Raw genomic sequence first — 18,443 nt, 5'->3', positions numbered from 1 at the left:
TTAATTACGAACACAACAAAGGTAATCTGTGTTATCATCTATCACTGAGATGCTCTCTGTTGCTCACATATTAAGCTTATTTATTTTTTATATCACATATCAAGAGCTTACTTGAATTTCATCTTTAAGACCAATCTGCTGCTTATTTGCTCAAAAAGGTGGGATTAGCTGAATTTAATTTTGGAAGGCAGTGCAGATGACAAACTGCTTTTTTTTTCCCCCACCAAAAGGCAAGTGTACAATGATTTCTGGCAAAGCATTATGCACTTATACCACAAATAACTCAAAATATGTTCCCCGTTCATTTTTAGCATTTTCCCCTTCTGGAAAAACATTTTCAAGATCACGTAAATATTTGAAGAAAAGATATATTATTTGGGAAAGTAAATTCAATAATCAAATAATGCAAACATTTCCTGTTAATCTACTTAAAAAATTAAATAGACATTTAGAGTACAAGTGACTGCTGACAGAACAAAGGGGAAAATTGACTGTATTCACTATTCCAGATTTAACTGTCAATCCACTGCCATTTCAGATGTTTTATGAAATAATTTGTCTGTATTCATTTCCCTCAAGTTCCTCACAAGACAAAGACACAAATTCAGGACAGCTGAAAAATATACATTAAGATTTCCAAAGTAGCAATTGAACATTTCCAATGAAAATAATACACTGAAAGCTTATTTCTTTAAAACCTGCTCTGCTTTTTTAACCCCAGACTGCTCTGAAGAATAGCACTAACTTCAGAGCAAGCCAGTTTCTTATGAGTAACTGATATTCACTGAATGTTTTCACATTTGTGCTTAGTGAGGAAGAGATCATTTTGTCAGCACAAAAGTAAAACTGCATTACAGGCTGTACAACCTGCAAACCCCATGGCCACCATTTATTGATGAAATTTCTTTAATGAATTCCAGGTGAACTTTGCTATACCAAAGGGGTGTTGCAGTTCGCTTTCCAACAGCCCGCATCCAATTTAAAATGTGAAGGGAAAGTCCACAAGCTTCAAAAATAAGGTGCTGGAAGTAAAGAGCTGGAGAGACCAAGAGTATCCCCAGTGATGAGGTCACGGCAGAACCTGGGAATTTTTTAAGTCTCGGGCAGCCAAAGAAATCAGTTGTGCCCTGAGCTTTACAGAGGATGGGAGAAACAGGGTGTCCCCAAACTATGGGAAGATGGTGACCATGTGATGAAGACACAGCTTAACATGACAGTTTTAAATGAACAGAAAACACATGTAACTTCTGCACAATTACAGGTTGTTGCTGACAAACGCCATTAAAGATTAAAATACGCCATAAATGTATTTAAATTATCCAAATCTTCTAAAAATGCAAGTATAACAGAGTTATGAAAGGGCAAAGTTTCTACCAGGCCCCTGTTGCATTATTAATTCAAAATATAGTCTGGGGAATAGAGAAGTTAGGCACTTCCAACTGCTTTTAAAAAGCACATTCAAATATGCAGCATAGAAAATAATAATCAAATGCAAATCAAGTACTAGAAGAGATGTTTTCAGAAATGGGCCAGCAATCTGAAATATTTGGCAAGTGCAACCGACCTCCATTCAGAGCTAAAACACGAAGAGAACCAAACACCAACACTGGCTGTTTCACAGGCAAGTATGTCTTCAAAAAAGACAAATACACCTGCTGCCAGTGCCAGGGAGCCATTCCTGGGAACACATCACTCCTGGTATAACACATGGGCCTTGTTCTTAAGTCAGGAAATTCTTCCCTTTTGTTTTTTCCTACTACAGTACTAGGGAGGGATACACAGTCTGAAGCGAAGATGTATAAATTGATGGAAACAAAGTCAACATTACACAAACACCTTCTGATTTTCTTTTTAAATACTGTTTCCCCAATATAATATTGCTGCTTGAATTACCCTCTTACTGCAACAACACCCCAAATCATCATCACAGCCTGCCCATTCCCCTCTCCGCCCCTTAGTATCTGTTAAGAAACTAAACTGATTTTGCAAACAATTTAGCAAATAGGGCTGGGGTCTGTCTGAGTATTTTAAAACACTGGTTGAGAACCATAACAAAGTGACCTTGCCTTGATTATATGAACACAAAAAAGTCTTTTGTGGCCTTGCATTCCCTTGCACAACGGATGAAACCAAACACTGCTTTGGTCCCATCCGTCCCCTACACCTTCCCCAAAGCTTCTGTCATGACAGTGTTTTGGAAAATAGGAGAAAGTCTGAAAACAGTTCTGGTCTCAATTCACCGGTTGTGGTGGTTTTCCTGAACTTCACATGAGATTTTCTTACTCTTCTCCAACTACAAGATTTCCCACCCTCACGCTGGGGCCAGCCCTGGGTCCTCAATTGCTTGACTGTCCCACTGGTGGCCTGCAGATTACCTGAAAACACTTCTCCCAGCACAGTATCAGCCTGACACATCCCTCTACAGGGTCTGATCATGTTCTGCCACCATAATGTGACAAAATTCCTACAGTGTGTAAGGAATCACAGGTTGTACAGGGCTCCCCTCCCGCAGTGCTCCTGAGCATCACCCCACTCTGTGCAGGAACTCAGCACAGACATTCAGTTTATCCTGCAAAACTGCAGGGCACTGGTCAGGAAGGACCATTTCTGTGATGTACAGGAACTCTTCTGACCACAGGAAGGTTTCCAACACACCCCTCGGTACCGGCACAGCTCAGATCCACAGCACAGCTCAGCTGGAGGCTCCTCTGAGGCTCAGGACATCTCGGATGCAAAGACTTGCAGGTGACTCCTGCTCCAACCTCCCCAGAAAATCACAGACATCTACAAGACCTGACACCAGTCCCGGGTGTATCCCCCTCAACACAGGTATCCGGATGAGGGAGTGGAGTTGAGACACGGATACGGTTTCACCAGTCCCAGAGGCATCACATCTGCCAGCACGGACGGATTCCTCCACTGGAATTCCTTGTATGCGTTTTGAGAGCTGCAGGTTTGCTACTTTTGCTCAGACCCTGCCTCACCTCTGACAGCAAACTGACTTCACTTGTAAATCAAAAATTCAAAGATTTGAACGAGATAATCTGGATTTTTGAGCAGAAACCACAAGCCCAACACTCCAGGCCTCTCCTTCCCGGCACACTTGCCCATCCATAAAGACATCCTGCACTTCTGGAACTGCAGGGAGAATAACCTGTCCAACCTTTGCTGCTATCACAGGCTTAGCTAATAAACTGCAAAAGGACTCAAGGGGAATGAGGTACAGAACATGGTGAAGCTGGGGAAGACCATGCAAAACACAGAAGGTATTCAGGGGCCTCTAAAAGGATTATGAAAAATATTATATTCTAAAGACAGCAGGCAGACAACAGCTGCCTTAAGTTTCCGAGCGAAGTGGATTGAAAAAGCAGATCCACTATAATTTTCAGAGACAAATCTCAGTAGTTTATCTGATCCACTATTTAAATTCCAATACACAGTCCTCTATCTGCAGTAATAATAACCTAAATTCCATTTAGTGTTCATTTGAGCAGTCAGGATAAAGTCATTTCTTATTATCTCCCCACTGTGTAAAAAACAGCTTGAAGGTAGGAAGTCAGCAAGCATTTTCACCAAAAAGTAATTATTGTAAGTGACATTTTTACTGCTGGCATGCCATAAGGCGAACTGCGCATTTGGAAAGACAAGTTGCTAAAACAAAATGACAGGGTACTCTGTGACATTCCGACAAGAACCCAAACACGATTTCACTGGCGCTTGCTTTGATGCACCACTTCTCCCGATGTCCAAAGCTCAGGCTCCGGGTTTACTGCCAAACTAGGCAAATCCCAAGTTCCTTCTGGAGGAATGGGGGGAACGGCCATGTCCTGAGCCTGGTGGAGCAGGAAGCACTGGAGCATCCCGGGCTCTGCTCGCTCCCTTTTTGGCACGTTAATAGGGGAGATGAAAGCAGACAAACATGGACAGGAGATTTCTCTGCAACCTCTTAAAAGAGCATTTGCTACTTCAGGGCTGCGTCTACCTCCTCGTGCCGATAAGTTAATGGACAACAACAGACCTGGCAGGCTGCCTGAGATCAAAGTGTCTCACACTGAGACTGGATTAGTTTCTGTTTTCCCCGATGATGAGGCTGCCCATTCTATCCAATTTGCAGACCAAAACCTGTCCTGAGAATCAGGGCCTGATCCCACACAGCTGATCAGCATCCTCAGGACAACTGTGGTGTTCAATGTCCTGGGCTCTGAAAACTTCAGAGAGAAATTTTTTTTCCCTCCTATCTAATTTTACCTTTAGCCATGGCTGCCTTTGCAGGGTAGAATCACAGGATAGTTTGGGTTGGGATGGACCTTAAAGCTCATCTCATTCCAACCCCCTGCTATGGGCAGGGACACCTTCCACTAGACCAAGTTGCTCCAACCCCCATCCAACCTGGCCTTGGACACTTCCAGGGATGAAAAGAATTTAGCATTCTAAACTTAATCTTCTAAAGCATCAGAATAACAACTCCCCTCATTGCAGTGAGTGCAGCACAAGTCTGAACTACGTAATAAAGCTGAGCAGCATTTGTGGGAGAGCACTACAACTCATCCCTCTTCTGACTAATTAACGAAAATACCCGTGAAAGCACTTTCTCCCAGGTAGTGCTTTTGGTGGATTTACTCTAAGTGAGTGAACCTTGCCTAGTCACAATTTGCAAATTAATGTGGCTTATAAAAATATGATCCTCCCTACAGTTATAAACTCCCCCACTTCTATGTAGGGAGTACACAAACCTCCCTGCAGTTTGCATATATAATGATGGGAAATACGTAGGTACAGGCACTCAGAGTTGCAAGCCCTTGTTAGAGTTACAATTATAGATTCCCACTCTGACCATGGAGAATTTGTTTGTTTGTTTGTTTCATAAATGTTATAACTTTGGGGAAAATGTTATTTTGTGTCTTGGCTCAGAGGGAGATTTTATGTGGATGAAGGGAGGGATCAAAGGAGAACTCCTTTAGGAAAGGGTGCAGATGTATGTGTGTCTGCACTGAAAGGGGAGGAACCAGCTTTGGTTAACTCTGGAATTGCTGGGCTAGTATAAAAATAAAGGTTCCCACTCTGCATATTAGTATATGTTAAGTGTCAGGAGCACATAAAACTGAATAACCAGAGTAGATGTTAGAAATACCTGAAAAAACCTGCTGCTGAGTCTTGCTGAAGGATTACACAGCATTGTTGCAATTTTATGTTGCACTTTCTACAACTGTAATAGCTTTGGGCCTGTATGAAAAAAATGTGTTTTCAGCTGCTCTGGAAAGCAGAAGGAGCTGGAGAAATCAGATGAAGTTCAGAAAAGAGCAAGTAAGATGGGAGCTGGCAACAGGCTCATGAGGAGAGATTTACAGTTTAGAAGTTCTCTGGGAAGTTGGGCAACCAATCCTCTTCAATGAACCCACAGCCACAAACGCCTCAGAGTGTTAGAAATCCCACTATTGTGCCCAAAGCTACATTAAAACCTACGTTAAGGCTACACAAACTGAAACCTCTACTGAGTTAGGAGGACTGGGGAGTACTGATCGCTCCTCAGGGCAGCCTGAGCATCCGGGATGTCTGGAATCTCGTGCAGGAAAATACAACTGGAGTTAATCAACTGAAGTGGAATGTTGTGCTGAGACCTATCGAACTCTGGGACAGACACATCAAGCCCTGATACAACAACACCACCTGAGAAAACCCTCAAATAAGAAGAATTAAGAGACATTTTTGCAATGGCCTGCAAGGAAGATGGGGCCTCTCTACAGCCATGATCCTGAGCACTGCTTTACAGTAAGGGAGGGGAAAAAAAACCCTTAAGATTTTTTTAGCTAGATGTAGACACACAAACATCAGAGAAATGCTGAGGTCAGGCCAACAGCCCCAAATCATTCCAGGATTCTAAGATTCTTGAGACAAAAGTGGGGTCTAGGCATTGAAGAGGCTGAATGATAATTTTTTTGACTTTACAGATCACCTTTAAACAATTAAAAACCCCTTTCTAAAAATAAACCATATTTTAAATTAGGTGATTAATGGCAGAATCATGGCTGCTTTAAAAGACATTGCCCTACTCTGCCAATCTTCATTTAATATTCAGAGTTTTCGTGTTTCTGTAACTTAGCCTGAAATCAATATTTAGAAATAACTGCTGGAAAATATTTTCAATAACCTTATTATTAAACCAGCTTGTGTGCAGAAGCTTTATTAAGGATTTTCTGAATGCTAAAACAAATATGTCATGGAAGCAATCAATCAAGTTGCCACAACCCCACAGTGTTATATTTTTAGTATAACCAAGATAAAGGCGTGCACAATAGCTTTTGGAAAACAGAGTTAGAGCCCCTAAGAAGAGGTTCTGCTGCAGTTTGGGGTGTCTTTGTTGACTTGCTGACCTTCTGATTTAATGTGTTAAACTAACTTTAACGTGGCACCAATTTTATGACTGTTTGTTATCCTCCTCTGTCCCGACCCTGAGTGTGAAGGTATTTCTACCTCCTCCTTTGAGATTTTAACCTTTTGTCTGCTCTGGAGCAGAGTGTGAAGCAGAATGCATATGTGCTCTGTGCACTGCATTTAAATATATCTCCCCCACTAAACAATGTGGACATTCATTTGCCACGGGCAACATCCATATGGGATGGATCCAAGGCTAATGACCGCCTTCCCTCCTTCCCAACAGAGAATCCCATCTACCATCCTCAGCACAGTGGGTTGTTCCTCATCTTAGAGGAAAGCAGCTGAGGAAAAGAGTGACCCCGAGCAGTGCTGCACTAAAGGAACTCCTTTTCGGAGGAGCACGGGGGTAAAGTACTGAAACAAAATGACATTTACATTGTACGCAACAATATTATAAAAGCTATTAAGGTACATTATTTTACACATCCTCATAATCTCTCCATACTGCTTTACTTAATTTGTGATAAAATTGTTGAGAAAGGGTACTTAATGTAGGACAGTCAGTAAAAGTAATTTATCATCTTCCCGCTTCGGTGCTCACGTTATCAGCGAACTCATTTTCTGCATTCATCATGCAATCAGCCTATTATTTGCATATTAATCAGGCAGTGGACCATGAAAGAGCCGCATCCCAGCCAAATGCTGCACTATCTCAGGAGGAACACTCAGTAATTATCATACATCAGTGTTATGATGTGGTAATTGATTATAACATCTTTCTGTTGCCCCTGGGGAGTCCCACTGCTAACCCAGCTTCAGGCATTCTGTGCAGATTTTTCTCTGAAAATTAGAGAAACCATTGCTGTCCTTTTATTAATGTTTTTTACCTTTACAATAGACAGCTCTCTGAGCATTTCCAAGGTACTTTTGCCTTTTTTTTTATTTTTTTTTTTTTAAATGAAACCTTCATTAGGGAAAACACCTGTCTCGGATCAGAAAAAGTGAAAAAAATCCAAACCATCCAAACTAAACCCCCCCAAAAAAAACCCAGTTGGGCTCGTTTGTGTTTGCCCTCTCTCTTTCAAGGTCTGGTGGCTTTTTAGGTGCTGGTGTTGCTTACATAATGCCCTTCCCCATCAAACGCAACAAAATGTTGCAACTTCAATAGACAGTAATTGCAAAGTTCGCATAAAGGCAGTTAAGTTGCTTTATTTAGGTGCCAAATGAGAGGCTAATTTTGGTCCTCTCGTAAAGGACAAATGAAACATCTGCCAGTTCAAACTTGCACTATTTTTAGGACCCAAGTTCCAGAGGGGTAAAAGAGAGAAACAAACACAAACCCCTGGTGAATCTCACACCTCCTTCGTGTGTGAACCAGGCAGAGGAGCTGGAGGGGCAGCCCCCTCCTGGGAAGGGGGGATGGCTCTGGAGACGAGACCAGAAGGGACCATCTCATGCCAGAGAGTAGAGAAGGATGTTTTCACAAGGGCATGGAGGGATAGGACAACGGGGGAATGGCTTCAAGCTGAAAGAGGGCAGGGTTAGATGGGAAGAAATTCTCCTCTGTGAGGGTGGGGAGGCCCTGGCACAGGTTGCCCAGAGAAGCTGTGGCTGCCCCATCCCTGGAAGTGTTCAAGGCCGGGTTGGATGGTGCTTGGAGCAACCTGGTCTAGGGGAAGGAAGGAGTTGCTTCCCCTGGCAGGGGTTGGAATGAGATGAGCTTTAAGGCCCCTTCCGACCCAAACCACTCTGTGATTCTATGGTAAGTTGCTATCAGCAACATCTTTGACAAGTATAAATACTGGACATGTACTATCAGGCCTATTTTACATTTCTTCTTATTACATTCTCTCCTGTCACTGGCTTTTTAATCACACATCTTCCTATTTCCACTTTTATTTAAATTTGATCTCAAACCCACTTTGCTTTGTTTTCAGTGCAAGTTGTGTTTCTCATCAGATTTCAAATAATCACTGGATTCTTTCATTTGTTTCCCTGGATAGCTGCTGGCAAATTAAAAAGCCTCCAACACCCATCAAATTAGGTGAGACAAATCCATCAGTTTTTCTTGCACCCTAATGCAAAGGACAGCCTAGAAGGTAACTTAGAAGATATTAATTTTCTGGTAATATTCTGTTTTTTCTTCTTGGGAATGATTTGCTATCAAGCAATATATAACCCTATAATCAGACCAGGCTGTTTATTTCCCTGTTTCAGGGCTGCTCGGTGGAGAGGATTTTCATCCCCATTATAAGATGGAAATAACAACCCGCAAGTTCGGTGCTCACACACCTTTTTTTCCCAGTATTTTGGGAGGAAAATAGCCCATTATCTGTTCTTTGAATTGAAAGCAAGGTAATTTTCATCCAGCAGAGGCTCATTTGGTAATTTGCTGAGCAGCAGTTGGGCTGTCGCCCAGGGACGGCCACGATGGCCATTTCCATCCCGCCGGTGGCCACGGGGCTGGACCTGCAGCCCCCTCCTTTCCCCACAAGACCAACACGAGCTTCTGCCAGCTGCCAGAGTCTTCTATTCCCAACAGAAAAAATATCTGCTCCCTCCAGAGAAGAGACTTTCTGACCCCTTCTGCAGCTGCCAGCCCACGGGGGACAGATCCCGGCCATCGCCCCGGCTCCTGACCCTCCCTGGAGCTGCCCGGCGCTCCTGCACCGCAGCACAACAGCAACAGCCTCGCTCGTGTCTCTGTGCTGCTCCAGTTATTTTGGTATTTGGCTTTCTAACGTATCAGCTCATCCTTTTCCACCCAGCTCCTCTGCTGGCAGCAGGGAGGGGAGGTGATGTGGGCCCCCTCCCCAAAGGAGGCCGCTCGTCTCCAAACGCGCACGCAGAGGGAAGGGAAAATGCTGGTAATTAATGAAATGAAGTGATAAGTAATGAAATGAACAACAGTGGAGCTTACAGAGCTCCACTACTCAATGGCCATGGTTTCTTTCACTAACTGCATCCACTTCTTAGCAACTATTATGGCAACTGGTACTCTGTGAACTGCCTGAGAAGACTTGCAGAAATAAGGAAAGTTTCTTTTACCACACAACTTAGAAAATATATTAATTCATTAATTCTAACCTTATAAATGAAGACTTTGAGGGTGAGGCATCATGTGCTCAATGCTGCTGTAGAGCTGCACACAAGCTCCTTACTGAGGGGGATCTTCTGCACACCAAGGGGGACTGAGCATAAAGGACCCATATTCCCAAATTAACCACCAAAATAAAACATAGCTTCAACTCGACAGATTCTCCAAAATGCCTGCTAGAAACCCATAACTGCACTTCAGAATGAACTAAACTTGTCTTCAGGATCCAGCACAAGTCTCCTCCTCCCTGTAACATTAAGAGTGTGTTGGTGTTTTGTCATTGTAATTCAGCCACAAGGAATATCTGCCTAGAAAACAGTGTTCACTCTCTGATTAGGTATTTTGCTTTAGCACTTTTATAACAGCAAAGCTGTGACCACGGGGAGGATGGAGTCATATTCTACAAGTTTAATGACTGGGTGGTTTAATGGACAGAGAAGAATGCAACTAAGACAGGAAGTTCTCCATAAATACTGACCATTTGCAAAGTATCAGTGATGGAGAAGGACCAGGGCCATGCAAGGCAGCCCGGGGAGGAGAGACCTCAGCAGGAGGAAGGAATAACCAGCACTCAGAGCCAGTGTTATGTTCAGAATGAACTTGAAACACTGGCTTCATGCTGCATTCCCAGGTCCCAGGAAGGTGCCTTGACAGCGATTCTCCCGGCTTTATTGATACCAGAAGGGCTGCCAGGGAGGTTCTCATGGTCCAAATGTCAGGGAAAATGGCACAGAATATGATCACACACGTTAAAGACAGACTACAACAGCTGCCCTTATGAGGAGCCAACTGATATCCTATGGTTTGAAATCAAGACAGCCAAGGCCAACTGTTTCCGAGCCACAATCCCAAACCACACAGGAGGAATGTGGAAACTTCACCAGGACACACCAGTGAGCTCCAGGGACAGCGTGGAGGTAACTGCTTGGCTGACGTAGTTGTTCAGCTCTGAACTTTAAAAATGCATCTGCACCTCGCACAGAAGGCCACGACCTTCTGAACCCACAAACTCAAACCTTCGTCACCGAACACAAACCATCTATGCAAGGAATTCCTGCAGTCCAACCACTCAGCCGCTGGAGCCATGGGATGTCCCTCCTCTTCCGTTTCACAGACTACATGAACCACAGACATTTCACGTCACACATTTTTATTAACCTGGAATGCCAGCAAAGGACCGCAAAAACATCTCTCTCATCTTTTTGATTCGACAACAAAAACCAGCTCCGATTTGGGAAGATCTGTCAGATCACTTGGGGGATGACGTGGTACTAAGAATTCAGCTCTCCACGTGCTAATCCCAGTTGTGCTCTCAAGCACCACTGGACAGCTCTGCCTGCCCAGAAGAAACCAGTACAATGAAAGAAATGACCGTGAACCACGAGGAAATGGGGGTAGAAGCTTCTCCACTGCCACCACGTGGCTGGTGAGCTCTTCCCAGAACTGCATCAGGATGGTATTCCTGAATATGGACTGCCAGCCCCAAACACACTCCCTTCCTACTTTGTTTCTCCCAGAGTAGCCAACGTGACACATTCCTCCTGGGATCAGGAAAGATCCTCACAGCACACAGTGAACTACCTGCCCACTCAGCAGCTTCTGTGCTGAAAAATGTTCCAGGAATATGTATAACATGAATAAAAATACAATGGACACCCGGGTTTGCCATCATTCCCCACTCTATCTGTTAACATCACAAGCACAGCAAGCCATACTCAATTTTTTTCAGATTTGCTTTCCCAAGGGATGATAAGAAGTAATCTCCCTGTTGTTACAAATGTTGTATTTCGAAAAGAAAGCTTTTATGCATATTTTAGTTGATCTAAATACAGTAGATCTTGGGTTTTTAAATCACCAGATAATATGCAATTATCTCGAGCTAGATTCTGATTTTGAAACAAGCTCTAATTAGCTCCCCATTTTATGCTGTTATAATCCTTTCTTCAACTCCCATGAGCGTTACTATTGCTAAGCAGCATGAGGTTAGGAATGATGGATGATACCCAGAAAGGAAGACAAACAAAAGGGAAATTCAAAATCCCCTGAGATCACCCGCAGCTGTATCGGCAAATGAAGATTTCCACATTAGGTCATAAGACGACCCTTACAGAAACACATACCAAAAAGGCACGTCTTTTTTCCCACTGAGTATTTGCAAGTCTTTAATGTAGTATTATAGAGAGTGTATGTCCTTCACAGAGGATAAAGACAAAAGTGAATAAAAATTCAGCTTTCCTGGGAGCGGCCACGAAATCAACAGCACCAAAAAGGAAACTCTGTCTTAAATCTCGTACAGACACGCAGAACAAGGCCCCAAAATAAAACAAACTAATAAAAGCTATACACAGTACAAGTATTTAGAGAAATATCCAAGCCTTCTCCTGGCACATGGCGACTGTCCAAACCCACCCCAGCTCCCATCATCAGTAATGCAACTAAATAAGGGCCAAATTCATCATGAAAAAATGCTGATGCAGTTGGGTGACACTAATTCAACTTTTTTTTTTCCATGTGATTTGGTCTGTGCTTTTGACACATAAATCATTAAAAAGGCAGATTTACCCAAGGGCATTAGAGCATTTAGGTGGAAAGAAATACACAGAAAAAAAAATGTTAGAAAAGGCACAGCAATACTATTTTTGACCACCTAGGGTACAAACACCATTTTTGTGTAAAACATGTTCCCTGAAACTTGCACAAAATCACCAAAGCATTGAAGGAAGGTCACAGGTAGAAAATGCAGGTGTACACCTGGTTGTCATTTTGGTATAGACCGTTTTTCATAAGATTCATAAATATAGCTTCCAAAGAAGAAAACCAAGCCTGGCTTCTCTTTGCTATCTCTCTCTCTCTATATATATGTAATTACATAAAATACATATATTTTATCCATTCATTCCCACATATGAGAGACTGATGGGTCCATCTGTCCACATGTGAAAATGGAAAATTACTGGACTAAAGATTTTCATGGATTAGGTGTAAATCAAAACCTTATGATCTAGAAGTGTAACTAACTGGGCCAGAAATCCAGAAAATCTTGCTGGTTTGATACAATAGTGCCAAACAGTAATGAAAATACTCCCAGCTAATAAAAGTTTCGTTACTATGCATGTTGACACTCTGTACACTGAAGACCTTCTTGGCAAAGCACTCAGGAGCCACTGAGTGTGTGAGTTTAATTTCACTTCTTTCCCTTCATGCATTCAACAAGTTCCAAGCCAATTATATTACATGGAAAAGGCTCCAGACCTCTTCTCGTTTCAAAATTGTTCTGATTAATTTCTGTTTTAAAATTACAAGTATGCAACCTTTTCTGCCTTGATTTTCCTGGGAAATGTCTCAGAAGACCAGAAAATTGGAGCTGTCTCTCTCTCTTTTTTTTTTTTTTTCCCCTCTGCCCTGGAGTGGTGGATCTTTCACAAATGCATAATTATTATTACCTTTTCCAAACTGTTTGCTGCGCTTTTAATTACAGAACAGCTGCTAATAAAAGGAAATTACCAAACTGCCCGTCCTCGTTCAAATAACTTGGTTTTGCTCTTTTGTTCTGCCTGGTGTCACAACCTGCCTTACTCCTTTACACAGAGAAAGGCACCAAGAAAAGAACATTTTGTACAACAATTCTATTTTTAATCCTTGGAGAGGAGGTGGAAAAGGGCACGAGCCCGTTTTCTCATTTGTAAGGGGGTTTTAAGGAACGGGGGAGGACGATCATCAATAATATGATTTTATTAGCTGATAGGAACGTGTCTCCTCACAAAATATTAGCTCAAGGGCAGGAACTGACAAACGAGACTGGGAGTGTGGGAGGGAACAAAATATCCCGGCAGCAAAACTGAACTTCCTGAAGGAAATCACTTTCAGCTCCCAGCAAACCTCCCGGGAATCCACAAGGTGGTCGGATTTTAATACTATGGGCTTGTCTTTCAATCTTTTATAATTAGAGTTAGTCATAAATATGATGATTAGCAATAACAATGCAGCATTTCCCAGCTCCTCTGATTTCAAATTCCTCTTAAAATGGCTACAATTAATTACTCATATTTTCCACGCTGTCTGAGGCGTTTCTAACTGTGACACTTCACTCTTGCACGGTATTGATGCTACAAAAAAAAAAAGTAGTCAATGGCACGTTTTTAACAAACCATCACAGGAAATTTCCATGTTCCCTAAATGCTTGGCAATAAGCAACAATAGCCCTGTGATTGCAAATCTTTTTCTCCCATTTTGGTTTTGTTTTCAGGGCTTGTTTTTACTTGGGGCATTTTTTTTTTTTTTTTTTTTTTTTTTTTGAACTGTTCTTCTTAAGAAAAACGTGGACTGAATATCATCACGGATTTTCTTCCAGTAAAATCTTTTAGAATGCAAAATAGTTTCCCAGTAGAGAGAAAAAGCAGTTTGGTTGGGATATTAAGAGTAAAGCCAGCAAGCTGCAGAAAAAAAAGAGTGTTTCAGAATAGCAGAAAGGTGGAAGAGGAGCACAAATCATCCCTCTCTGTATCCTGAAATGCAGCAATTCTCCAACACAGGGCACTGGCTGTAAGTACAGAGCAGGGCATGAGTATTTTTCTAGAGTACAAAACAGCCTGAGTGGTTTGTGTCAAGTGAAGCATATAATTGGTAGAAGTCTGTGTGGGTAGAGTTTGGTATCCAACAGCAGGAACACAGCTGTTCTGGTCTGTTCCAGCCTCCCTCCCATCCTGTGGCCATCTTCTAAAACCTTCAGCCACTCACTTCTCTGACACTCAGCTTTGCTGCATCTGCTTTTTTTTTTTTTGCCTTTTTTTTTTTTTTTTTGCAAATGGAAAGGGAAAGGGAAAAAAAAAAAAGGTCAGCTTGGAATATTTAACGAAGCTTGAAAAAGACACAACGTGGTGTGTTCCCCACCTTGGAATTAACAAAGCAGATTTTGTGCAAAGGAAAGTGGAAAAAAACCTACCAGCGAGTGAGGCAGCTGCAGTATGTGGATCACATTACAAACCAAGGGCTTGTTTTACAGCCATTGTCACATGTCACATTGATAAGCTGAACTATGGCAAAAAAAACCCCCTACTGAGCCAATGATCTCCAAGATCACATAAAGTCTCTTTACCTAATATATGCAGCTAAATATGTGTACTCCCTACCTCTGCCATAGCAACAAGGAGAGAAGGAGGAATTAACAGCATTAATAAAAAAATTGAAGGGACTGCTGTATGATACAACACAATGTGAGAAACCTCTTGGCATCAAAGCAAACGAAACGTAACAAAAGCACAGAGAATTATTTCAGAGCAAATCATTGAAACCAGCTGATTACCTGAGCTTGCACATCCCTGCTGTAGGGAATCCTGTAATGATGTCACAGAGTGAAGGACTAGATAAGAGAGGAGAGGAAAATCAGGGAACAATAAAAGGAGATGCCAAACCACAAACTAAACAGTAAGCAGGCTCAACAAATAGCAAACTGATCTTGGCAAGGGCTCTCTGCTCAGTTAAGTCAGTGGCATATAAAGGTACGACCGAGGTCAGACTCCAGCCTGGCTTTTCTGTGCCAATGGGAATTAGGGTAAGAGACAGCCACAATAAAAGTGTAATTGCAACACAGCATTCCCCCTTTAGAGCTTAGTTCTTCTAGCTCACCTCCTGAGACAGCAATCGATATTCTCCCTGGGACAATCCAAATCCCCTATGCAGCCCTAGGAAACAGCACGCAACATTTTCCAGCTCTTTGGCCAAAGTTTTTGGGAATTACGTCTCATATTCGTGCCTAGATAATATCACCCTAATCAGGAACTTGATAACTGCTGCTTATCAATTACGCATAAACGAGCGCTTCGTTCATAAACATTCCCAGCGCGTTCCCTTGGGGACTGGCTGGGCTGCCAGGGTGGATGCTGCCACTTCCATAAGGCCTGGACCAGCACACCGGTGCAAGGCTGGCTTACTGCAAATTTCAAAAAAAAAAATAAAGAAAAAAGAAAAAAAAAAGAAGAAAAAAAAAAGATTTCCTCCTCCTCAACTCAAACAACATAGTGGAATTTTAATTACCTTGTCCTTGTTGCTGCCCTTGTGCGGGCAGGACACACTGTCCCAGCTCACCATTCAACCAGAGCTGCATACGAATAAATGGTTCTCGGCCTTTTTGGGTCAATTTACTCCATGGCTTTGGCCTGGAGAGCATGTCACTGACACTTCCTTGGGACAGCCCCAATACCTGAAGTGAAGCAACCAAGAACGGCACGTTAACACACTGGAAGTGGAAAGGGGGTGATTTAAGTCATTTTGGGTTCCTTTTAACTGCATCGCTCAAATTGGGTCCGTGTGGACAATTAGAAAAACTGCAAAAATGACATCTGTAGATACTCAGATGGAAATGCCTTTTTTTTTTTTTTTTTTCCCCTGCCGTGTTTCCTTCTGGAAGGTGGTTTTTTTTCCTGCAGGATCAGGACAGCAGCAGGCTGGTGCGGGATTTGCATGCTTTTCATATTTCGTGTCAGACAGTTTCATCAGCTTTAACAGGAAAAACACCGAGTCCAGGCACACACAGGCAGATGAAACAGGCAATGATTGGCACGTATTTTGTTCTCAAACAAAAATAATTGGGACTTTTGAGACTAGGCCTATATTTGGTTGATTTTTGGGGTATGAATTATAACGATGTGTGTTTTCACCTGTAGCAGCGGCTGCTCCATGTAAGTAAATATTTAAGAACACAGCCGACTGCAGTGGAGGGGGGATTTCAGACAGGCAGAATGCAATTACTTGCCTGGAATTCAGCACAGGTAGAGGAGTTAAAAATCATACTTAATGAAAACTGCCACGGGATCTTTAATGACCCCGAGAGGTCAGGCTTTTCATTTTACATCTTAGTGCGGAGGTAACAGTGCGATGCCAGCTCCTATAATACCATTACATTGATTCAATTCTTTACAGGAAGAAGAAACAGCAAATGTCCAACACTTCTTACAGCCTGGGAGGGGTTTTCTGGTGGTCAGGGACCCTCAAAATCCCACGTGCTCAAGGCTTAGGGCCCACAGCGTGAGAACTTCAGGGAGCCTTATCAGGCCTCGTGTATCTGTAATCAAACATTGCTCAAAAGGGCCTCAGAGCACACTGAGATACCAAGAACCAGGTATAAGAAATGTGAATTCCTGACTTCAGGCTAAGAAAAGGTAGGGGATTTTCCATGTGTTTGTTTAAATACCCCTGTGCACATTTCCAAATAATAAAAAAAAAAAAAAAAAAAAAGGAAAAATGCTCTTGTGTCTATAATCTTCACTCATAACAAATTTAAGACTCTCCAGTCATGACAATGGCATTGCTCAAGTATTCCATGAATTCATTACATTAAGCATGAAGTACTGAGCCTCAATAATGTTTGCTTCAGCTTTCAAGGTTTCTAAACTCGGGGCCCCGTTTCTAATTCCAAGTGGCTGAAAAGCCAACCTCTGCACAAAAACCTCTGCAACTCCCAAACACAGGGAAACTAATGCTTTCCTTTGGGAGCTCATTTTAAATACGTAACACACGAAGCAAAAACATTTTTCCGTCAGACACACGCGGCACATCCCCCTCCGTTAAACGGGGCTCGGCACACACGTAAGGAGCAGAAGGCACATTGACAACACAAGAGAGAACCACTTGTTTACCTTTTCCCCAAAGATCCTTTGGCAGATGCCATTCTTTGCTAGCTTTTCCTTGACCTGCCGCGTTAGCTCTATCGTATCCACCTCCTGGTACATATAAATCTCATACTGCTCGGGTGTCAGTGGAGGAACCGAAGGTTTGGATGGCTTGGACAAGGACACGATAGGGGATGAAGGGAGGGGGCTATTTTGTGGTGTCTCACTGCGACTCGCCCCAGTCATGCTCAATTCAGAACTCTGGGAGTACGGAGATTCCGCGTTTGGCCACTCTTTCCAGTACTCGGAAGAAGACGGTCCTTGGAGCTGGCTACGATCTGGCCTAGTCTGATTGCTGACCTTTTCTTTTCCACCACTGGCTTCCTCAACTTTTATATCTTCGGGAAGAGCTGCATTTCTTCTCTCATGCTGCACAGTATTCCACCAATGGTCCTTCCAAACACCACCACGTCCCAACTCATTTTTAACATGCCTCAACATACCCTGGGCGGAATCACTTATTCCGTGAAGCTCTAAAACAGGTGCCTCCTGAGGCTCCTTTTTGAGCCCAGAGAGGTTCTGCAATGCAGAGATACTGGAATCAGTGACAGATGAATGTTTCTTCAGGGATATGGCCAAAGGAGAATAGCTGGAAACCGAAGACATTGCAGGTGTAGACACTAGTTTGGGGGACAGGATAGAAATGTCAGCTTGAGATAAAGGTGGTGTTTTTAAGGCAGGTTCAAGGGCAGCCTGCTGTGCCTCCATTTCCCGTCGGGCTTGTTGCAGAATGGATCGAATAGCATCATCAGAATTGCCACTGCTAGAGGCAGAAGGCGGCTGAGCCGGCTCAGCTATGAAAAACAACCAAAAGACTAAATGCAACACAGGAATATGCTTTATATTCAACATGTGCTACTGTAAACAGTTCCCTGACAGACAGAGAAAAAAAAAAAAAGAAAGGGCTGAAATACATTTCTGGATGGGAGGGAGGAGTTTTCACTAAGCAAAGATTTGCACTTTTCAAAATAAGGTAAGATTTCCAAAGTCCTTCACTGGAAAATTTTGATAGTTGCCAAAGTGCTGGATGTTTGCACGCACAGACTCAGCTGCACAAGTCTGGGATCACTTGCACTTCCACCATTGTAAAAATTTTCAAATAAATGCCTTTGAAAATCAAGCCTTCACCTCTTCCTCCCCCACCCCCAAGTGGTCAATAACATTTTATGGTTGTATTTATAGAGTTATTTAACCTTTCACTTCTCTCTTTCTCCACAAATGAATCTAACACACACACACAGAACTGAACACAGCTGCATTCACCTGGACAGACTATTAATACTCTCTCACAGTATAAATAAGGT

At 42.7% G+C, this 18,443-nt stretch overlaps 1 protein-coding gene across 7 annotated transcripts in view; it reads right to left on the bottom strand.

The window, feature by feature from the left end:
- CUX1 (cut like homeobox 1) overlaps positions 1-18,443 on the bottom strand; it is a 272,065-nt gene that overhangs the window by 48,496 nt on the left and 205,126 nt on the right. For 3 of the 7 annotated variants that reach the window (XM_017828880.1, XM_017828882.1, XM_017828883.1), the window contains 3 exons: positions 17,107-17,933; positions 15,506-15,671; positions 14,775-14,831 (listed from right to left, as the gene is read on the bottom strand). The exons of 2 other annotated variants lie outside the window; for them this stretch is intronic. In XM_017828880.1, the coding sequence (XP_017684369.1) occupies positions 14,775-14,831; positions 15,506-15,671; positions 17,107-17,933 (1,050 nt within the window). The remainder of the gene's footprint in view (positions 1-14,774; positions 14,832-15,505; positions 15,672-17,106; positions 17,934-18,443) is intronic. 2 more of the 7 variants (XM_017828881.1, XM_017828886.1) reach the window with 1 other exon arrangement.

This window comes from Lepidothrix coronata, unplaced genomic scaffold, assembly GCF_001604755.1.
Source record: "Lepidothrix coronata isolate B3197 unplaced genomic scaffold, Lepidothrix_coronata-1.0 Scaffold154, whole genome shotgun sequence".
In the NCBI taxonomy this organism is placed as follows: Eukaryota; Metazoa; Chordata; class Aves; order Passeriformes; family Pipridae; genus Lepidothrix; species Lepidothrix coronata.
This window is presented reverse-complemented; position numbering and strand designations above follow the sequence as displayed.